Source organism: Equus caballus, chromosome 2 (assembly GCF_041296265.1).
Source record: "Equus caballus isolate H_3958 breed thoroughbred chromosome 2, TB-T2T, whole genome shotgun sequence".
NCBI lineage: Eukaryota > Metazoa > Chordata > Mammalia > Perissodactyla > Equidae > Equus > Equus caballus.
Window position 1 is genome coordinate 46,321,150 of NC_091685.1, and position 23,009 is coordinate 46,344,158.

A 23,009-nucleotide genomic window follows, 5' to 3' on the forward strand; every position below is an offset into this window, starting at 1 on the left:
GAAGTTATGTCCCCAAAGCTGTATTCCTTTCGAAAACGTTGGAGAGCGAGGGGAGAGAACAAGTGCGGTCGTGCCGTCTGCTTGTATGTCTGGGCCAGCCCATGTGCCTGCACACCAGCGGGGGGAGGCCCCGTGCGGCCCAAGAGTTAAGAGCAGAGCTGTGACCTTGAAGGGATGTGACCTCTGGTGTAGGTCTGGGATTTCTGAGACAGCAGAGGTGTTCCGCACACTCTTCGCCCCGTGGGGTGGGGAGGCTAGCCGTCGCGCGAGCGCCGCGCTCTCCTCCGTGCTGTGGAGGGTCACAGGCACAGCGCCCCGCCAGAGACTGCACTGCCCAGTCCCCCTTGCTTCCAGGAGCGCCTGTGGTGCATTCTCGCCTGTGCACTGTGGAGAGCAGCACAGGTGTGCTCTGCATGCCTCTGACTGCCACCAGCTGCGTGCAGAGACCACACCGGGCCTAGGACTGGAGAGCGCGCAGGAGGAGGAGCATCCAGGAGGTGAGAGGGTCCAGGTGGGAGCCAGGTTCCCAGATGACCCGAAACAAGGAGGAAAGCTGCCTGCAAGGCAGCAGGACCGTGTTGCATCTCCCTGAGTGAGCAACAGAGTCTGACTGTTTACATGTTTCTGGTTTAGTTATAACAGCAGCTAGATGTACCCCATTCAACTGTGAAACACAGAAGTATTTTACGTAAGAGATAATTGGGGGCAAAATGCAGTTGAAGTGCCCTGTAAGGGATGTTTCAGCTCCCTGATGGCCCCACCTGCCCTGCCAGAAAGACTCTCCCCAGCCGGCGTTCTTTGCTTCCGATGGGATCATTTTCCCATTAGCAGCTGTGACCTTTGCCTACTCTGAATAATTTGGTGATTTATTGATCAGTGAACTACTCTATATTTAGTAATTTGAAAATGTTGCTTGTAAAAGCCTCTTGATAGCAGCCAGGGGAAATAATTTATAGCTTGAGATCACGCAGGAACGACCGTTAATCACTGCACCTGGACCCGTCGTGCTCGAGCTGCCTCAGTGTGGCAATTTTGTCTTCCCTGCACACTGTCCCCGGGGAGAAGCATCGTCCTGAATCCCAGCACACCTGCGGAAGAGACGCCAGGTTATGCTCCAGCAAAGTGGGAAATGAAAACTGTTCACTCCAAGGACGACCACCCTCCCTCACTCGAAGTTTCCAACCTGCACTGACGGAAGCGTCAGCGGGGAGACAGCCTCCCGTCTGCCGAGGCTTCTCAGCGGCGTCTGGGAAGGAGGCCGCGGCGTGTGCGGGCGCTTCCCTTCTACCCACCGAGAACGCGGCAGCTGCAGCAGCAGCGGGCTCCGCTGAATCAAAGCTCTGTCATTTCACATGGTAGTTGAAGAGTTTTTGAGGTGCAGAAAACTCCATGTGGCATCTCTGGTGTTGAGAAAGTGGCGGAGGTGGCAAATCTGTATCCGTGATGGTCACCCTCGACTGAGAGTGAAATGTCCCCAGGTGGAAACACTAGGTGAGGAGCCGCACAGGCTGTGGTGGTTCCGGAGCCTCGTGGAGCATCAGGAGACCCACTCTGTGCCCACAGTGCCAACAGCACAACAGAAACGTTACGCTGAGGCCAGTTCAGGATGACTGAGGACCAGCAATACAAAAGGAATGTAGGATAAGCCCTAAGGATGACATCCCAAAAAGCATATTAAAGTAGATGTTAAAATCACTCTAACTGTGGGTATTCCAATGATGCGTTCTGCCAGCATGTGAAGTGACTGCCTGACCTAGGCTACTGCCAGAGGCCGGGCTGCGCGACAGATGCACATTTTTAGAAGCACTCTGTAACATGGGTCTTCACGAAAGGACTAGAGTGCTTGAGCGGTACAGAATACGTGCATGCCCCCTGGAAGTCTACTCCCGCAGAGCTGAGGACCACAATAAGCTGTGGATGTCTTCCTCCCTCATGCAGGTCTGCATAGGGCCCCGAGCCCAGCCTCAGGCTCAACAATTCACAGAACACACAGGACTCAGGAGAGCCGTTATACTCACGGTCACCGTTTGTCTATGGAAAGGACACAGATTAAAGACAGCAGAGGGAAAAGGCGCATGGGGCAGAGTCCAGGAGAGACCCGTCACAGGCTTCAGGTGTCTCTCCCGTGGAGTCACATGGAGACGGCCATGATGGGGGACTACACGTGCGAAGTGTTGCAGCTGAGGAGGCTCCCCCGGGCCTCAGGGCCCAGCGTTTTATTGGGGGTCAGCTACGTAGGCATGGAGTGCCCATCTGAGGAACTTAGCTGCTCAGACTCCAGCCCCCAGGTCAGTAGAGAGAGGGGCCCAGTCCTCGGGCATACAAAGACACTCCTCTGCAGGAGCGTCCAAGGGCTCAGGGCACCCCCAGGAGGAGTCAAGGCAGCCCTGAAAACAGGCCTTTCTATGGAAGGGGCAGGGTTTAAGATGTAAGTCAGGCTCCCTCCCTAAAGCCCTTCCAGTGCTTCTAGGGCATCTGGAATTAAACCCACTCTTTGCCCTGGCCTCACTTTGCAGTGCGGCCTGGAGTCTCACCTCGTGGACACCCCTCCCCCTCCTCACACCCTTCAGCCTGCCGCCCCTCCCAGGACTGACACGCCTCCTCACCCTCAGCCCCTGAAGAGCCAGCTCCCTCCTGGGCCTCCCTTTGCTTACGCAGTCTCTGCCCGCGCTCTCCATCTCAGCACCCTCTGCCCCCTCGCAGCCCCATCAGAGGCTGGCTGCCTGGCTCCCTTCCTCCTGTAAGCTGCAGGAGCTCTGCTCACCACAGCCTTGCGACACAATAGAGCCTGGGACGCAGCCACTTGAGGCCTTGTGAAGGCCACCCACCGGGCTTTTCCTTGGAAGCCCATCACTGCCGCCAGGGCCTTCCAGCAGTGGGGGACTCGGTGCCTGGATCTCACAGGAGTTTCTTCAGCACCCACAGATCACACGACTATACACTCCCAGCTCCAAGATTTTTCTTCTTTCCTTTTGTTGAGAATGGACAGACCATAAGCCCATGTTTTGCAAAGAGGTTCAGCTACCTCCTCTAACCTGGGAGTCTGAGGGTTTGGGTAACATAACTCCTGACTGGTGACGCCTCTCGCCAATCACAGTCGCCCAGCACCCAAGCTCAGGGCCTGGAAGCAAGTGGAAAACAACAAACAATGTCACACCGGGAGAGCCTTGCAGCTCCTGCTCGAAGGCGCCTGTCTGCACAGAGCTTCGGGCAGAGCGCATTTCTGGTTTCCTGCCGTGGCGGAGATGCAACTGCAGGTTAGGAAGGGCAGGAGAAACAGGTACAGGAGCCGACAGCAGTGAAGGCGGGAAAAGCCCTAACAGAGCCAATGTCACAGAGCCCAGCGATGGGCGTGGCACCCGGAGCCCGCTGGTGGAGGGGCAGCAGCCCTGTGTGTCCCGTGGCGAGGCGGGGGCACTGTCACTCTCCTGTGTGGGAGAAGGAGCGTCCACTAGAACAACTCTACCAAGACGGCCGTCAGGAAAGGCTCTGACAAAGACGCGCCGCAGAAAGGGGACTTCCGGCCCCGGAGAGCAGGATAGCCCTTCCCCAAACTCAGTGAACGAGCTGGAGGAGCTTGGAGGCTGCCGGGCCCAGCCCAGCCCCTCACTGCACAGATGGCAGCTGCTGAGCTCTGGAGAGTTTGGCCTGGGCACGAGGGACATGGGGAGAGGATCCAGGCGTCCTGGGCGCCAGCTCGCCCTCCGCACTTCCTGATCAGACAGATAAACGCCACTTAATCAGACGGAACTTCTAAAATTCTGCATCTAGAACTGGCTCATTCTAAGGTGTTTCTATATTTCAGAGAAGAAAACGGGACGATTGGGTTAATCTTTTAAAAATCATTGACCCCTTATTTTTATCCTTATTTTTGTCATTATCAATGATTGCAAACTCTTTTGACATGCCTATTTAATAAAAATCTTTATTGCTTTTTCTGATTATACAATAAATGTAAAAATTCAAATAGTACAAAACATTGACTTTAAATTTTTTTAAATTATGAAATGCTCATTTCAAAAACTTCAAGTATTATAAAATACACAATTTATAAAATGAGTCCTTTGTAATCCACTCGGACCCCAACCTTGTCCCCCAGGATTACTGCCATTCACAGATGGTGTGTTTCCTTGCAGGCTGTCTCTGTATGCATTGTCATACATGTGACATACACTCAGAACCTTTTATAAAACCAACGGCTCCTACTCTGCCTGGTTAAGCGCTTGCCTCATGCATTTAACAGACAGCTCCCCATTTCCGTACATAAACACTTAAAACTGCTACATAGTTTTGCATTTTATAGACGTATTAGGTTGAATCATGAAATCAGTGATGTCTGACCCTTTTTAACCTACAGAAACAGCAGTTTCACATGGTTCAACAGGAGGCCCCCATCAGCCTTTCCCCACAGACAGACATTTGGAGAGTTTTCTGCTTTTGCCATTATAAAGAATGCATTAGAAATAACACAACAATGACTATCCTTGTATGTTCTTTATGGAGTACAACACTTTACCCCAAAAGGGTCACAGCTGTTTCTTGAGCATTTAGAAGAGTCCAGAGGATGGAGCTCTCCAAGGCAGATGGAAACGCAGCAGCAGAGAGCTGGCGCATAAACAACTGGTCCCTCAAGAGTGGCCAGGTTTGGCCGTGAGGCCGTTTTAGGATGGAGACGCTACAGGAGCATACACACCAGTGGTGACGTCAGAGGAGGAAAGGATTCCTGAGCACAGGGACTGTTCCCGACCCTGCCAGCTGGCACTCCCAGGACGCACAGGCGCCAGGGAGCACACCACACTGGGCCTCTGGCAGCTGGGCTCTCAGAGGTGCAGAAGACAGAGGCAGAAAGATACTGGAGTCAGAATTTGTAGAAAGATTTTTTTTTAAGTTTTCTTCCAGAGACTACTGGAGTGACCAAAATTAATTAGCACCTATTAAAATTACCCACACACTGTCAGGCCATGCGTGAGGTCAAGGTGTGTGCCCAGGTCACGGGCACTTTTTAGCAGGCCGCTTCCTCTTTGGCTTTGTCAGGGGTTTGTAGATTCTGTCTGGGTCGCAGCTGAGTTTGTGGTTGGTTTTCTTATGGCAGGCAATGTGAACTAACTTTAGATTCTCCGAGGTAAAAAGCAGGCTGTAAAAATACTCCCAGTCTATTTCTCTTCCATCTTGTTCTTTAATCGCTTCAGCCAGCGTGGGAACAATGGTGCGTTTCTTCTCTATTCTGCAAAAGAAAGTTAGAGACGGTCACTTTCTGTTGTCACAATCCCACAGCACCTGCCGAGGCATGTTTCCTATTAAGCCACAGAGCCAGTTAAATATAGTTTCTATTTGGTTGTTGTAGCTAAAACATAAAACCATGTTTGGCTGCTTACAGGAAAAGACGAGTAAAATTGTTAAGATTTCAAAAGGAACCACCTTGGAAACCCCAGAGGGAGCAGGGCGGCAAGGACACAGAGAGGCCTCATGAGCTGTCAGCAGGAGGAGCACTGGGGACATTCCTTCACGCGCTTCTCCAAGCGTCATCACTGAGTGTCGCCACGCCTGCTGGCCAGGTCTGCCTGGCAGAGCCCGATGCAAGCAACTTTCCTTCGTCTCACTTTTTAAAATTGGATTGGTGCTTATATTTTTCAATACAGAAAAGTACACAGGAAAAAATGGGAGTCAACCGTATTCCCATCACAATTACTCCCCAACAACAATTTGGCCTGCTTGCTTCCACACTTTTACCTATGTGTAGATTTACCAAAACATTGCACAATGCTATCTGAACACTTTTAAATAGAACCTTACAGTAAGGCCAAAGTCCCCTCTGACTTCCACCTTTAACCTCACTGGCCCCCCCCAGGGACAATCTCCCATGAGCACTGGTAAGTGTTCCTAGTCCTAATCTTATGCTTGTATATGCATACGTGTGACCACTCAGAACAGTTACGTGTTTTGTGTAAACTTGTTTCACATATAAACAAACAATTCAAAAAGCTGTGCAATAGCCAGTGTAAAAGCTTGTAACCTGGCAAGACGGAACTGGCAATCCCACAGCTGGAAGGGCTGGTGGCAACAGCGCGGCCCAGACTGATTCCTCTCCCCTACAGGACCGGGAAATACGCAATCAAAGGCACCTTTTTATAAAAAATACATAGATCAAAAGAAAAGAGGCGGCTTCTCAGCTGCCAGCAACAGAGAAACCAGTGCTTGATCCATGGGGCAAGCCCCCCTTCAGCTGCTCACCAGGGTTCTGGTCCTGAGAGAGGCCAGGGTGGGTGGGACTGAGACCCCTGCTCCCCTCATTACAGGGGAATAGAGAAGCTGCAGGGGAGTCCAGGACTTGGGGAGGAGGGAGGAGAAGCCACTGTCAATTACCTATTGCTCATAACCAGCCCCCCAAAACTTAGTGGTTTCTGTGGGCAGGCCTGGCAGGGCTTCTGCTGGTTTTCCTGGCCTAATAATGCGGCTGCACTCTGCTGGACGGTTGGCTGGGGGCTGGCCCTTCTCCATGGGGTCTTTTGTCCTCAAGGAGGCCAGGTCAGGCTCCCTCATGTGGTGATGGCAGCATTCAAAGAGGACAAGCTCCTCTGTGCAAGCACTTATCAGGCCCCCATCTGTGTCCCCCATGTGTGTCCAGTCTGCTGGAGTCCCACGGCGAAACTGATTCAGTGTTGGGAGTGGGGCGCAGGGAACACACAAGGCAAGGACACCAGGAGGTGTGACTCACGGGGAACTGTTAGTGTAACCGGCTTCCACAGTCACCGGAAAACCAGGACCCTCGGCCCACCTCTCACACAGGCGCACAGTGCAACTGTACGTCACCACGCGGTATGGGAGCCACAAGCAAGAAATTACATGCAGTTGTTTCGGAACCACTGAAAGCCCTGGGCTTCTGGCAGAAACAAATGCAAGCCGCTCTGTAGGGATACTCTGAGAAGCCAGCGCACGAAGGATGTCTACAGAAAACACAGTTCCCACTGAGGATGAACTCCAACTCCAGACACACAAACAGCATAAGGAACAGACTGCAATGGGCAGGAGAGGCGCAGCCAACGGCAGTACCCCCAAGAGCCACAGGCTAGAAGCATCTGAAGGAGACCACCAAGAGGTCAGGGAACATCCCCGAGACCTCCCCCACTTCTGACACCATCTGTAACTGGCTCCCAAGACCACCCTCAGGTTCAATAATTTGTTAAAAGGACTCAGAAGCCCCTGAAAGCTGTTATACTCATGGTTATGGCTTAATCACAAGGTAAGGATGCAGATTAAAATCATCCAAGGGAAGGGAGGCACAGAGCAGAGCCTAGGAAAGGTCTGGCAGCTTCCAGTGAGGCGAGGACAGTGCTAACTCCTCCCGGCAGCAGTGGTGACCACATGTGGAGTATCACCAGCCAGGGATGCTCCCCCAAGCCTCAGTGTCCAGAGTCTTCTCTGACTCTGTCACATGGGCATGGCTGACCACCCAAGTGGCTGACCTCATCTCCAGCCCTCCCAGAGGTCAAGTTGAAACAGGCAGCCCAAAGCCCCCACCCTAACCACACTGTTAGCCTGTCCAGGGACCCATGGCCCCAGGTGAACAATGACACCAACAGGCAGGAGACTCCAAGGGCTGGGGTGTGACTTCCCAGGGGTCGGGGACAAAGGCCAGACCTCTCTTTGGGCAGTTACGTTCTTCACGCACAACCACAAAATAAATATGCTTAAAATGAATGATTAAAGTGACTTAAAAGACTGGTGTGGGGCCTGGGCCTTGCTTACTCAGCAGAAACCCTCAGGCCCATTGCAACTGTGTGTCCTTCTGGTTCCCCTCTGGGCAGGCAGTCCAGCTACCGGGCTTTGTAACCATCTGGGCCTGGCCAGCCCGGATCCTCCTTTATCCCACAAGAACATCATGTCTTACGGGGACACAGAGCCCCTCCATGTGAGCTTCTGTTCCTGGGACCGCTGGTCGTACCAAGGACAGCCCTCTGGCAAGCATGCAGCCTTTGTTCCTGTGCCTACTTAAGCAAGCTTCTCTCAGGGGGCAGATGCGGGTGCACACTTCCGTCCAGCCAGCCGCCACTGGACACTCCCTGTAAGTCAGTCCCAATAAACCTATATGTCTCGTTCGCAGTCTCCGGGTCGTTTCTTTGGTCTCTCGGCATGATACCCCGCCATCCTAGCCCAGCTGGGCTTGTGGCAGAACAACTGGTATGAAAAGGCTTGTTTTAAAAAGAACCCACTTCCAGGCAGGAAATACGTCCTCAACGGGCAGAGTGAATGCATTGGAGGTGAAGAGAGAATCAGTGCACTGAGCCACACAGGACGTGCACAGTCAGCTCAGGCTGCCGAAACAAAACGCCCCCGACAGGCCGGCTTAAACAACAAGAATTTCCCCACAGTTCTGGAGGCTGGCAGTCTGAGGCCAGGGAGCCAGCAGGGGTGGGTTCCCGTGAGGGCCCTCCTCCTGGCTCCCGGGCGGCCGCCTTCTCACGTGTCCTCACATGGCAGAGAGAGAGCTCTCTTCCTCTTCTTAGAAGACTACCATCCTGTGGGATCAGGGCCCCACCCTTATGACCTCATGTAACCTTAGTCTCCTCTTGAAGGTCCCATCCCCAGATATGGTCACATCAGGGATTAGGGTGTCAACATGTGAATTCTGGGGACACAGTTCAGTGCATGGCAGGAAGTCAGCAGCAACATAGCAGCAGAGCTGGAAACATGACAGAGCAGGCACAGCACACGGGGACAGAACCAGAAGGTCCAGCACCCGGCCGGCGAGAGTTCCAGAGAAACTGAATGGGGGAATCAGGAAAGCAATACTAATAAATGCTGAAGAATTTTCCAAAATTAAAGAAGAACGTGTCTTCAGAACAAAGAATACACATCCCAGTCAGAATTTAAAATAAAGACCTACACCTAGATACATCATGTTCAAAGAGAAAGGGAAAATCTAAAACTGCCATAAAAAAGGCAGAGATCAGACTGACAGCAGGCTTCTCGAGCACAGAAGACACTGGAGTCACGTCTGGGAAGCTCTGAAGGTAGGACACCTGTCGACCCAGAATCACTTCAGTAAACGGTCGCTCAGCGAGGACGTGGACCCCTCACACCCTCATGAGAGAAATGCTGAAGGCAGCACGTTGTACGTGAGAAGGGAAACCAGACGTGAGATGCAGGCAGACACGGGTCAACATGTTGCTGAATATACCTGAGCATTGACCACGAAACACACAAGCATTTTGTTCAGGGTACCAATCAGCCGGGCAGCCAACAGTCCATGTGACACCGTGCAGGACGGGGAGTGAGGACAACGATGCCACCTCCAGACGCTGTCCACGTCTAGGCACCCCACTCAGGGGACAGAAGGAAACACCTATTTTCTGAACTAGTGTAGGGTGGGGTGATGGGCCAGAGGAAAAAGAAAACTCAGTTAAACCTATAGAAAGCACAATGGAAACCAAAAAAGTAAAGAAATGGTGCAGCGAATAGGAAACCCCGAATAAAGTGGTTAAAATCAGTCCAGATACACCATTTACTCACCAGACGTTTACTAAACAGCCACTGTGGCCAGCCACTGCCCAGGACACTGGGAATACAGCTGAGAACAGAGACAAGACCCCTGACCTCGCAGAGTTCGTGCTCAGCCTTAACAAAGGCAGTGGGTTCTAGGTGCCTGCAAACCAGAGAATCTCAGATGCCATGAAGACAGAAGGCAGAGATGCAGCCAACAGGGGATCCACCCCAAACCCAATGGCACATCCAGGTCGGAGGTAAAGGGGCGGGAAACACTGTGTTCCCCAAGAGAAAGCTGCAGAGCAACTTCTGATCCAGCCAAGGGGAAGCTGAGGCAGGAGCATCTACAGACACCACCGTCTCCAAGACTGAGGGGAGCTCTCAACACTCACCACGGTCACAGACCACAAGGAGGAAATCAGGAATAAAACAGACACTGAAAACAAACACAAACACGGGTTTGGAAACTACAAAGACTTGCAAATAATTCATGGATCAAAAATACAATCACAATGGCAATTATAAAATCTTTAGAGCTGAGTAACAAATACAAACACTGCAGTCGTGGGAAGCAGCTAGCGCAGCATTAGGAGGAATTTATAGCTTTAACTGTACACATTAGAATACAAAAGAGATACAAATTAGTGAGTAAACAAGAGAAACCTGAAAAAGCAGAAAGAAGGAAGAGAAGATAAAAGCAGAAATGGCTGAAGTTCAGTAAAAAGCCAAGGTGGTTTGGGAGAGGACTGGGCGGGAGACACCTGCGCCGGACGGGAAGGCTTGGCATGTGCTACCCAACCACCACGGAACAGCCAGTGTTGAAGGAAGCACCCTCGGGAAAAGGGACCCGTGCTTCCGAGGGCGCCAGTGGGGGCAGGATGCTCTGGGCTGAGGAGCCATGGCCTCCCAGAGCCACGTGGACACCTGCCCAACCACACTCCCAAAGCATCCTGCCAGATGTCCCCAGCACTGCTTCCAGGGCCTGCATGGCCTCCTCACTGGCCCTTCTTCCCAGGACAGGCTGCACCCCAGTGCACACCCCCCTAAGCCCGAGGGGATGGTCAGAGCCCGGCCATGCATGCGTGCAGGCCCTCGTGGTGTGACAGGGCGAGGCAGCTGGGAGAAGAGGGCAGGCTGTGGAGCACAGGCCGTGGGGGTGCCAGGCCGGCTCCCCTGCACAGCCATGTTCCGGAACGCTGTGAAGTCTGCAAATGCCAAGCAGGAACCTGGCCCTCCTGGCTGCGGCCATCTATCATCCAGGTAGAATGATAGCACGTAAGTTATTTAACGGTTTGTTACTTTCTAACATTTACCTATTAAACACGGGGCATGTGGCTTCGCGCCCTACGGGAGCCAGGGGCAGGCCTGTGGTCGTGGCTCAGGGAAACAATCAGACCAATGTTCTCAAACTTTTGATGCCTCGTAGTAAAAACTACATTTCTGATGAAAACCCAGTACACACATCTATGGGTAATGCATAATATATGTATTGAGAGAGAGAGAAAATATAACCAAAACAAACATTTCATGAAACATCGCTCTGGCTCCTGCCGCGCATTCTGCTCTGTTCTAGGCTGACCTATTTCATTTTTCAATTGCTGGTGGTGTCCCCTAGAGTGATGTCCCCGCCTCTAATGGGTCAGGAAAAGACCCAAAGTAGATGGATGGCCTGGACAGCCCAGGAGTCTTTGGGTGCTCAGTGCACATCAGAAGGAGCTCAGCAAACCAGCAGAGAAAAAAATAGAGGAAAGGGAAGGATTTCTTAACACACAAAAAGGAAGAGGTACATCTCAGTACATTAAATTTAAAACTTGTCATTATCAAAGACATCATAGAATTAAAAGGCAAGCCCAACTGTAAAAAGATATCTGTAACATAAATAGCCAGCAAAGAATCAGTATCTAGGATAGGTAAACAATTCCTACAAATAAATAAGAACAAAACCCAATAAAAAATGAGCAAAAGAAGCAACAGCCAGGGGCCAGCCCAGTGGCATAGAGGTTAAGTTTGCGTGTTCCATTTGAGCAGCCCGGGGTCTGTGGGTTCAGACCTACACCCCTGCTCATCCAGCCATGCTGTGGCAGCATCCCACATACAAAATAGAGGAAGCTGGGCACAGATGTTAGCTCAGCAACAATCTTCCTCACACACACCAAAAAAGCAACAGCCACTTCACAGAAGTGACGGCCAATAAACATGTCAAGAGACACTTGGCCTTCCTAGTAATCAGGAAGATGAATTAAAACAGGAAAATCTCTCTCATCCATTAGATTGGGAAGACGCAAAAAAGTACAATGACACCAAGTGGTGGCAAGGACACAGAGCATCATGTGAACTCACACGGTCAGCGAGCGTGTAAACTGGGTTACCCTGGAAGGCAACCTGGCAATACTCAGAAGGGGAAGATAGGTGTTGTCGAGACCCAGCAGCCCCCTTGAGGGCAGCTCAGGCACCAGGACAGCCCTTCAACCCTGTATACCCCAATCCCGGGCTCCTGGGTAATGTTGGGGGGGGCCCTGAGAACCTGCACTCCTGACCAGCCCCAGTTGTTGCTGATGCTGCCGCCCACAGAACATACCGGAACCAGGGGACCATGTGGGTTCATCCCCTGTGGGTGTTCATCCCAGGGTTTCTTATACAAGTGGAAGACTAGAAAAAACCTACGTGCCTACATATGGAAATGGATGTTAAAATTGGAGTCAAGAAGTGAAGCACTCTGCACTGGTGAAATGAATGTTGCAAAGCTACAAACGCACCAGTGTCGCCCAGCGTGGTGTGGAAAAGCACAGCGGGCGAGGCTCCGTGAAGTGTATTTTAAACACAAACGCATATGGGAAAGGTGCATAAACAGGTATCAGAAGGACACACACATCTCAGGACAGCGGTCCCTGAGGGTGGGGAGGGGCTAACTACAGACAGGTGAAAGGGGGCCTCAACTGTAGCCAGCCATTTTAGGGGCATCTGAAGATCTTTCTTCAGAAAGCGGGGCAAGGATACAATTACAGTCGTGTGTCACTTAACGACGGGGATGCGTTCTGAGAAACGCACTGTTAGGCGATTTTGTCACTGTGCAAACATCACAGAATGCCCTCACACAAACTGAGATGTAGAGCCTGCCACACACCTAGGCTCTATGGCACTGATCTTGTGGGACCAGCACCATACATATAGTCCATCGCTGACCCAGATGTCATTGTGTGGCACATGACTGTCTATTCAAGGAAAGCGTCTCAGTTACAATAATAAAATTTTCCATTTCTGCCCTTTTTATAGAATGAGCTAGTATAGTTATAAAAACAATCCTGCTGGCCAAGACTTTAGCTCATCCTGGTTCAAGCAGGAGCTGCCCTACACATTCCAGCAGCCGAGAGTTTCTGCTCTCTGAGCACAGCCTGGTTGAGACAGGAGATGCCCTCACGGTGCAGTACCCGTGACAGCCGCTTACTGGGCCCTGCAAGGCCCCTCCTCCCACAGCCCTGCGAAGCAGGCATGCAGACCACCAACTCCATCCACAGGTGGGAGCTGGAGGTGAGAGAGGGGACACTCGCAAGGTCACACAGATGTGGACGGAGATCTGGGCCAGCTCCTGTCAGAGCCCACCGGCCACTGGATGACACCCCATCATGCGGGTTAGGGGCAGATGCACAGTGTGCGCCCAGCAGCCCCTAACACCCTGCCCACCCATGACACCTTTGGGTCCGTAACCCACGAGCTCAGCACGTGAACACAAGGGAGCCGGCGAGCCAGGGGCACCGCGGCAGGGACAGCCTCCAGTGGGCGCTCTTTGGGTTAGTGAACGTGGTTCTCCAGGATGAAGACTCCTGACGCTGCGGAACGCGCACTCACACGTGGTCCAGGTTCCAGGTGCTGAAGAGGACCCGGCTCTCCCTGTTGCTGTAGGGGTTGATGGAGTGCTTAGACACACAGTCGTCCACGTCAAAAGGACCCTGGGCCAAAACGGAACAAGGTGAAGGCCACGAGTGACTTCTGAGCCGCCAGTCTCACAGCCAGCTGGAGGATTTGCTGAAGAAGGAGGCCCAGCTAGGAGGGGGTCAGTCCCTGATAAATGGCCTCCTGTTTGGGGCGATTAGGAATTCTACCTTTGGAGGGGCATCCCTCGTTATCCTAGCATGACATTCTGCATTTGCAAAGGGGACAAGTTCGTTCTCCATTGTTAGGAACACCAGCTTCCTTTACTGTGTGCCTCTGTGTGTGTCTCCACACCCAGACAAACCCATTGTCTCCAGCCATCCTCATGGAAACGGAGGCCCACACCAGTGGGGGCGGGGCCAGGACCCACACGCTGGCTGTTCCCTTCCTGTCTGCTCCACATGGCTTCCCCACATTTCCCCATCATCCCAACACAGACTGGCCAGCGGAGAGGCTCAAACAGAGTCTGGGTGCCCTGCTGAAGGTGCCCTGAGAACTGGCCATTCAGCACGCTCAGCCACTTGTTCACAGACACGTGTCCAATGTGGGCTGCGGGCCATGGCCCCACCCACCACCTACCTGCCAGTCACCCCACAGAGTGCACTGCCTCCCACCTCTGTGCCAGGGCCCACCCAGTCCCCTCACAGGGACTACCCACTCACCCCGACTCCCACATATCCGTCAACTCCGCCCTAAAGCGTCACCTCCCCACTGAAGCCCCAACTCCACTCCACCCAAGAGGACTGGCCCATCCCCCGGGGGCCTTCACAGCCTCCCTGCACGAAGCCCACTGCCCTCACTGGCACACGCCTTTGACCTAGAGCCTCCCAAGGTCAGGGCGAGGTCAGTCATCTTTGTCCCCCTCGCTGTGCCTGGCTCCGGGAACACCCACTGAGAGCAGGTGAGCTCATTTGAAGTCCACACTGAAGCCGCTGGAAAGAAGTGTTTTGATGGTCAGAGCGCATCACCCATGGGAAGAACTGCCAGGGCAGAAGCACGAGGAGCCTGTCTGTGGGCGGGGGGCCATGCCTGCCCTGGATCCTGCTCCGCAACCTCTCAGTGGCGCTATGAAGACCACCAGCGCGGGAGGGGATTTTACTGGAGATGCAATTTGCAGCTTGTAAATGGCAAGAGGCCCCACTTCAGGTGCTCTCCACAGCCCAGGGGGCCGAGCACTCGCCAAAGCCCCGATGTCATCAGCACCGAAGGCTAGACCAACCTGGCAATCACAGCAGTGAAACCGGGGGAGGCGGCAAGAAGGAGGTGTGGGCTGCCTGTCCTCACAAAGGTCACTTGAACGTGAGCTGTTCCCCAGAGGGCTGCCCCTCATGAGGCCTTGCCCAGGCAGGCCAAGGAGGACTGTCCTCGCCTACCTCGCCACGGGAGGGCTGGCTCAGCAGGCACCAGGTGGCCCCAGGATAAACAGCACGCAGCTCACCTGGCAGGAGAACCAGCCTTCTGGCGTGCAGAGCCGGCTTGCCTTAGCTCCTCTGTCGAAGTAGCTGCCATTGTAACTCATAGCCCTGAGCCTCCGGGACATGGCCTCGACGATCTGCACATACTCCTCCTGAGCCTCGGCGCCGACCAGGGAGGAGTAAGCGCCCACCTTCAAGAAACCAAGGGACATCGCTGAACACTGGTGCACCATGCCTGAAACCCACCGTCGGCTCCCATCCATTCACACCACGGCCCTCAGAGACCCTGGCGCCTGAGGGCCCGGCACCGCCCTGCAGTCAGGGGCTCTGAGTTCACACACACCATGGCTGCCCAACCCTGCAAAATTTCTCTGGGCCCATGAGACGGAGCTTGGGTCACAGTTGGGCAGAGAACACGCTCAAACTTTGGGCAGCCTGGCCACCCCGGCTCCCCGGCACTCGTCAGTGCTGCCTGGGAAGAAACTCGAGGAGCAGCCCCTGCGTCACCATCGCCCACCCCGCCTCCCACACTGCCCACTCAAATGCAGGTGGAGACTCGCACGCTGGGTGCACCCAAGCCTGTGCTGAGCACCAGGCAGAGGCCAGGAGACCACTGTCCCCTCCCTGATGAGCTCCTGGGAGCGACAGGACAGCAGGCATGTTAACACAGTACAGAGGGTTGGCACCGGCCTGGAGACGGGCCGGGTTGGCCAGTGCGGGAAGCACGCTCTCGGCACCAGCAGGAGGTGGAGCGAGCGGGGCTGGACCAGGGCGGCCACGGTCAGACAGTGACAGGGGCAGCGACAGGGAGCTGGGCTGGGACACAGGGCCGCAGACACCCACTCCTGAGGCTTCCTTCTGCGTCACAGGATCTCAATGGAGCACTAGCTCTGGGCGGTTTTCTACCACAAACATTAAAATTTAGTCCAAGACACGTGCCTGGGTGTGGAGAGTCAGGCATGGGGGTGAGAGCCATCTACAAGGTTAGGGGGCAAGACAGCCTCAGGACTGACTTCCGACCACTGAGCTTAGGGGCAGCAGTGCTGTTAAAACAGACAAAGCCCCACCGGCTCGGTGGGAGGCGCCTGGCCCCCAGCCGGCCACAGTGGGCCCGGCTCAGAGGGCAGAAACAGCGGCAGTAGACATGCAGCCTCGGCTCTTGGAGCCAGCACATTCTGAGGAACCGACGTGTGTGTGTGTGTGTGTGTGTGTGTGTGTGTGTGTGTGTGTCTGTGTGTCTGTATGTCTGTGTGTGTCTGTGTGTGCGTGTATTTATCTTAAAGAGGTCAGGGCCCAGAACCCCTTCTTGAAGCTGCCCCAAAATGCACCCCTCCTCTATCTGTCCTACTGTAACAGGCCTGAAAGGAGCTGCACCGAACCCAGACTCATGAAAAAGTGCAGGCTCCCCGCAGCCAGACTGTCCCCCAGACAGGACCGCGTTCCCTTGTCCCCAGCAGGCCCGGCTCCCCGCGGCATCCTCTCCCCTGCACTTCACCTGTCAGCTAGGTCTGCTCCTTGTGGAAAGGGAAGTGGAACAGAGACCACATCGGGCCCTGGACCCAAGGACTCATTTCTTCTTGGAGGTGCAACGCTGTTTCCACTGGGAGCGTCTCAGCTTTACATGTACATCAGCCTACTTCTCACGCCTCCCGGAGGAGAAAGCGCACAGAGTCGGAGCTCCGACCCACAACTGCTCAGGGCCCTTCCAGCTCTTGTCAGAGCTCACACAACCGTACTTTGCCACAGAGAGAAAAGCGAGAAGCAGCTGTCTGCTGTGTGGCATCCGTCAGAGCTAACGGGGGACAAAGAGATGTTTCTTTGGGATAAGTTCACGTCAAAAGTGAAGCACCTGATACAGGAAGACACTCCGAAGTGAGCTCTATTCGGAACCCAGAGGGAAAATTACATGCAAAATGGAGGGCGTACGAAAGCTGCTCTGGCTCAGGCACGGCAGCCCAAGCCAAAGGGCAGCAGCTGGGGACAGATCCCAGCACCACGCTCGGAGGAGAGGGGAGGCAGGTGCTAACTGTGCCAGAGGGCCCATGAAGCGGCGTGCCCACGCCCACCTGGGGACCGCAGCTTCCTGACAGCAGAGCTGGCTTCCTACACCGCCCGGCGCACCTGCCACAAACGTGGACCCACCTCTCTCAGGTAGCCCCGGATCCGGCTCTCGCAGCTGTATCTCAGATAGCTGGACTTACTCCTAAACCGGGACTCCAAACCTGCCAGGAAGAAGAGAAGAGCCCTGGAGCCCATGTCTGTCCTCTCCCGGGCGGGTCGAACCGCTTCGGCTGAGAAATACCCTGGAGGGCTGTGCACAGTCTCTGGTTTCGTGTGTTTGGGGAGGGTTCTTTGTTTCACCAGCATGGAGCATCTCAAACACCACTGAGGGGCTTCTGCATGTGGCACCTCAAGCCTCCCTCTTCTAAGAGGGCTGCAGACTCTCAGGGTTGCTTCCACTGGCTCAAAAAGCCAGTCCAAAAGGTGGAAGCGACCCAAGTGTCCATGGATGGATGAACGGATAAAGAAGATGTCATCCCCCATACACTGGAATATTACTCAGCCTTAAAAAGGAAGGAAATTCTGACACAAAGTACAACACGAATGGACCTTGAGAACATCATGCTGAGTGAAATCAGCCCGTCACAGCAGGACAGATACTGAATGGTTCCACCCATCCGACATCCCCAGAGGAGTCAAAGTCACAGAGACAGAAAGTGAATGGTGGGTGCCAGGGGCTGGGGGAGGGGGCGTTGGTGTTCAATGGGCAGAGCTTCAGTGTGGAGATGAACACATTCTATGCTGGGACAGTGGTGACGGCTGCACAACAACGTGAATGTGCCCAACACTAGTGAACAGTACACTTAAAATGGTTAAAATAGTAAGTTTTGTGTTATGTATACTTTTCCACAATTAAAAAATAAACAGAAGTAAATGGCCAGTCCCAGGGCTGCCCGGACTCTGGCCAGCCATGAGCAGAGGAGCCAGGCAAGCCCCTTGCTGGGGAGCCCCTCACTCCGGGAACTGGAACAGAACCCGGGTCCTCCAGGCGAGTCCGGCCGGAGGAAGCCCTCCCACTCCCAGCTCCCTCCCAGACCTCGAACCCACAAGGTACCTTCGAACCACGGCGGGTCCTCGGCCCGGGTCTCAGCCGCGATGTTCTCACTGACAGTGTGCAGCAGGTCGACCAGAAGCTTCTGCCGCAGCGGGGCCAGCTCGCCAGAGAGCAGTTGCCGGGCGGCCTGGATGAGGCCCTCGTGGGGCTTGTGGAACACGCTGAGGAAGTGACTGATGTCACTCACATCTGCCACCAGAAGGGGGACAAAGGGAAAAGCCAGGAGTCCTTGGAGCACTGCGTAGGAAGACACATGCCACCCAGCCAGGGAAGGGCTGTCCCCACGTCACCCACCTCATCACCTGGGGACCACCACACCTCAAGGAAGTCCCAGGCCCCAGACCCTGTCGTGACACCAACCAGCCCATTCCTCTGGGCCTCGGGCCTGGCCGCCCTCCCACAGGGCGGTGTGAGAACCATGGGGAGGTACGGGACACACTTTAGCAAATGAAAGCACCCTCCAAAAGGCTGCCCTTCCTCCTGGCTTCTCCCTCACAAACGAAAGCACCGCATTTTTGGGCCTCCTCTCCAGGCCTTCCATCACTGCACTGCTCTCTCCTGGAGCCGATCTACACGCCCCAGGCAGCGGCCCTCCAAGCAAGCACTCAGTGTCACGTGGAGCCAGTCGGCTGGGCCCTCACGGCCTCACACAGAAGCAGCAGTGCACACGGGGTCGGCCGGGCCCTAACGGCCCTCACAGAGAAGCAGCAGTGCACACGGGGTCGGCCAGGCCCTAATGGCCCTCGCACAGAGGGCAGCAGTGCACACATGCACTGTGCACCATGGCCGCGGTCACCCAGGACACAAGGGTGTTCAGTACTCAGGAATCACTCCGTGTAATGCGCCCTTAACAGGATAAAGAAGAAAAGTTGCATCATCCTTGCAATTGATGTAGAAAACAGAGGAGAAAACCTTCGGGACCTTGGGCTCGATGAAGCATTCTCAGACTTAACTCCAAAAGCAGAAGCATGAGACAAAACAAGTGGACAAGCTGGGCTTCACCAAAGTTAAAAACGTTTGTTCTGTGAAAGATCCTGTCAGGAGAATGAAAAGACAAGCTACAGAGAAGGAGAGCACGTCTGCCAACCACCTCTCTGGTGAGACTCATATCCAGAATATTAGAAAAGACTCAAAACTCAACAGTAAAAAAATCCAATCAGAAAATGACATGAACATAACAAAAGACATGAACAGACATTTCACCTAAGAGGATATACAGATGCAAGTGATCACAGGAAAAGATGCTCGCCACCAATAGCCGTTAGGGAAATGCAAATTAAGACCACAATGAGACATTACGGCACACCCAGCTGAACAGCTACAATAGAAACAGCAACAACGCCAACAGCTGGAGAGGCTGCATCTTGCATACATCCACAGCGGAAATGTAAAACGGTACAGCCGCTCTGGAAAAGAGCGTGGCAGTTTCTTTTCTTTTTCTTTTTCTTTTTAACAACTTTATTGAGATTTAATTTCCATTCCTTACAATTCACCCATTTAAAATGTACAACTCAACAGTTTTTAGTTATTCACAGAGTTGTGCAACCATCTCCACATTCAATTTTAGAGCATTCCATCACCTCAAAAAGGTACCTCGTATCCTTCAGCAATCCTCCTCCCCCTCCATCCCCCAAACAGCCACTAATCTACTTTCTGTCTCTACAGACTTCTCTGTTCTGGACACTTCACATGGATGGAACCATATTCTAAGTGGCCTCTTGTGACTGGCTTCTTTCACTGAGCATGATGTTTTGTAGGGTCATCATGTTGTAGCGTGGGTCAGGACTTCATTCCTTTTCATGGTCAAATAATACTCTGCTGTAGAATACACTATATTTTGTTTATCCATTTGTCCATCAATGGACATGTGGATTGTTTCCACCTTTTGGCCATTATGAATAAAGCTGCTATGAACATTCCGGTAAAAGCTTTTATGCGGACATGTGTTTTCATTTCTCTTGGGTATATACCTAGGAGTGGAATTGATACTGGCCCTGACATCAGTTCCCCTACATTAAACCCAGCATATATGGGGTTAAAACCAAAGCACTCATTCCTTGCTTACTCCCTGGCTTCCCGGCTCCAGAATCCACTATCCATGGAGACAGACAACCAAGAACAGCCACCAGGATTCCCTTATCACCCTCCTCTCCGTAAGCAGCCTTACAAGGCTGAACACAGGCTCGGGGGAAAGCTCAGAACAGCAAGGCCATAGATACCCCCCACCCCGACCGTGCCCCGCATGCAAAAACATTCCTTGCAACCTTTAAAACACCTTGCTTCCCATCTTTCAGGGAGATGAGAAGAGATGAGACAAAACGAGTTTGAGGGCTCACTCTCGTCTGTCTCCTGGCTGACATCATCCAAAATAAAACCCTTTCTTTGCCGTCAGTTTGGCGTGTCAGTTATCATTTGGCACCTCTTGTGTGGCGGGTAGGGAACCTATGTTCGTAGGCGGTAACAGAATGTCTGGGTCACATGGTGATTCTGTTTAATAGTTTAAAGGACCGCCAGAGTGTTTTCCACGGTGGCTGCACCATTTTGTGTGAGGGTTCCAATTCCTCTACCTCCTCACCAGCACCTGTTATCATTCTAGTGGGTATGAAGTGGTATCTCACTGTGGCTTTGATTTGCATTCCCTGATGACTAATGACATCAAGCACCTTTTCACGTGCTTATTGACCATTTCTATATCTTCCTTAGAGAAACATCTATCAGATCCTTTGCCTCAGCATCTCCATAGCCCCACCTGCTTCCCCTCCAATCTCCAAGGTCTCTACCACTTACAGCCCTGCCAAGTCTGGCCCTTGGTGAGAAGCACAAGCTCCGAGTTGTCAGGAACGCTCCAGAAGTAATCTCCAGTCAGCTCCGTGCCATCTTCATAGAGGCAGAGGCGGGAGCCAGCAATAGGGAGCTGGGGAGAGAGGGGAGAGCAGGGCAGGACACTTACAAGGGTGGTCTCAGGTGGGCCACCCTCGGAGCAGAAACATGAGGTCTATTCATCTGCAATCCTCACAAAGAACAAGAATGAACTATGTTTTAAAGAATCATGCTCTGCATGCTACAGCAGGACGAACACCTGAGACAAGCACTCAGTGTCTAAAGAATCAGTGTGTCGAAATGACGGCACCCACTGTAGGGCATTCTAAATATGAAAAGTCACATAAAAATACATATACATTGGTGACTGCTTTTGGGGATTCACCACATGGACCTTTTCAAGATGAGCTCCTCAAGGGCGCTTAAAACAGAAGCCTGTTTCTGAAAATGATGCATGCCTGCTTCCACTAAGCCTGTAAATACATCCCATCAATGAGGCCCCTCGTCAGGACACCCCCGCTTAAGGCCCTCGTTTTTTCCTGGGCACTGATCAATCAAGGAGAACATCTTACTGCAAATGACTTATTGCTTCTGTCTACAGAAGTGTGACCAGCACACAGTACCGTTAGTTTGCTGAGGTTTGGTTCTCTGTTGCTTGACACTGATCAGTTTCATGAATTTTTATAGCACCTCCTCCACCCACTACCCCACACATGTACACACTCACAACCCCAGCACAGGTCTAAGACCAGTCAAGGAAACTAATACAATATGAACAAGAATGATGGCTGAAATCCCTAGGACATTAGTGCTGGAAGGGCCTTTAGAGGCCTCTGAGCCTAACCCCTTCATTTCACACAAGGAGAAACTGAGGCACACAGAGGCCAAGCGGCTGTGTTCGGCAGCACACAGCGAGTTATCAGATGTGCACTAGAACCAGGTTCCTGAATGTCAGGCCAGAGCTGTCACGTCCCGCAGGGTCAGAAGAGGGAGGTGTTCCAGATGCCCTCCACAGTCCCCCTCCCTCTGAATGGGGCTGAGGAGCTGGAGGAAGAAGTTAGGGACTCAAGGGGTCAGGCCCACTGCCTGCTGGTAGCACACGAAATGGGGATTTATCCCCTGGAGCTCAGACATCTCCCACACCCTCCGGCTTTGAAGTGGAAAAGCAGCACCTCTGACTCTCCCAAATTTCTCCCAAGCAGATCAGCACCCGAACACTAGGGCCGAGACTTCACTAAAGCTGCTTGCCGAGATGTGGCACCTCCGGGTGCACGAGGCAGCACTGGAAGCCCGAGGAGGACCCAAATTCCGCCCACTCGCAGCAGCTCTATGCACACTCAGAGGTTCTGCTAAGATCCCGGGGACCAGCTTTGGGCTTTGAGCTTAGCTAGTCCTGGGTTTCAACGCTGGCCCCTTACTCCATAGCTACGGCAGGTTACTTAGTGGCTCCGAGCCTCAGTTTCCTCCTCTGTGGAATGAGGGCCTTTCACCGATTCACTGGATTTTGTCATGGACTCCGTGACAACCCACGTGAAGAGTGAGAGGGTACCCGCCTAGAGTTCTGCTACGTGGTGGGGAGGGCGTCAACTGTGGTCGTGCTCGGGTTCTCCGCCTGCGGGAGCGACGTGGACAGTCCCCCCTTCCAGGACGTGTCAGGACTCGGTGACACACTGTGCGCTCGGCGCGGCCAGAGCTCCACCAGTCCCGGTGGCAAAAGATGAACGGTCAGCACTGTCCCATCCAACCCAGCACACTCTGGGCAAGCTGGCACAACGCCCTCGCCCCTGTCCGGGCCCGCGGCACCTGCGAGTGGAGGCAACCAGTCCCCTGCCCCCCGGCAGCACCCAGCCCTCCGGCCCAGCGCCGGCACCTGCAAGTGGAGGCACCCAGCCCCCGGCCCAGCCCCCGCCCCGCGGGCACCTGCAGGTGGAGGCACCCCTTCCGCAGCACCTCCTCGCAGCTCCTGCCCGCCACCCCAAACTTGCTCTGGCTGTGCAGGGCCCGCAGCTTGAACGTCTTGGGCTTCCGGAACACCGCAAACATACTCAGGGCCTCACCCTGGCCCCTGGCGTCTGCGCGGGGTAGGCTCTGCTGAGGTGACGAAGGCCGCGCGCCGTCCCCGGAAACTACATTACCCAGAAGGCACGAGAGAGGAAGGCGCGATCTCACCTTGTGCGCATGTGCAGTCACCGAAAGCGCCGGTACCAAGGTGGCCAGGGAAGCGGAGGCTCGACCTCGTCCTGTGA

General features: G+C 53.6%; 1 protein-coding gene across 1 annotated transcript; it reads right to left on the reverse strand.

The window, feature by feature from the left end:
• Positions 1-3,907: 3,907 nt before the first annotated feature.
• DFFB (DNA fragmentation factor subunit beta) lies at positions 3,908-22,903 on the reverse strand. Its single transcript, XM_023635915.2, has 7 exons — positions 22,684-22,903; positions 20,731-20,857; positions 17,944-18,132; positions 16,971-17,050; positions 14,852-15,019; positions 13,330-13,430; positions 3,908-5,224 (listed from the first exon to the last, which is right to left on the reverse strand). Exons 1-7 carry the CDS (start codon positions 22,804-22,806, stop codon positions 4,990-4,992), a joined length of 1,023 nt encoding a protein of 340 aa, XP_023491683.2. The 5' UTR covers positions 22,807-22,903; the 3' UTR covers positions 3,908-4,989.
• Positions 22,904-23,009: the final 106 nt, after the last annotated feature.

What these genes read in the sequence shown, in the direction of transcription:
- DFFB (XM_023635915.2), bottom strand. Translation starts at nt 22,806, where the DNA reads ATGTTTGCGGTGTTCCGGAAGCCCAAGACGTTCAAGCTGCGGGCCCTG. An exon ending in AGGGGTGCCTCCACCTGCAG is followed by an intron (nt 20,858 to 22,683) that starts GTGCCCGCGGGG and finishes CTCTCTCCCCAG; the next exon opens with CTCCCTATTGCTGGCTCCCG. An exon ending in TCCGGGGCTACCTGAGAGAG is followed by an intron (nt 15,020 to 16,970) that starts GTGGGTCCACGT and finishes GGTTTCTTGAAG; the next exon opens with GTGGGCGCTTACTCCTCCCT.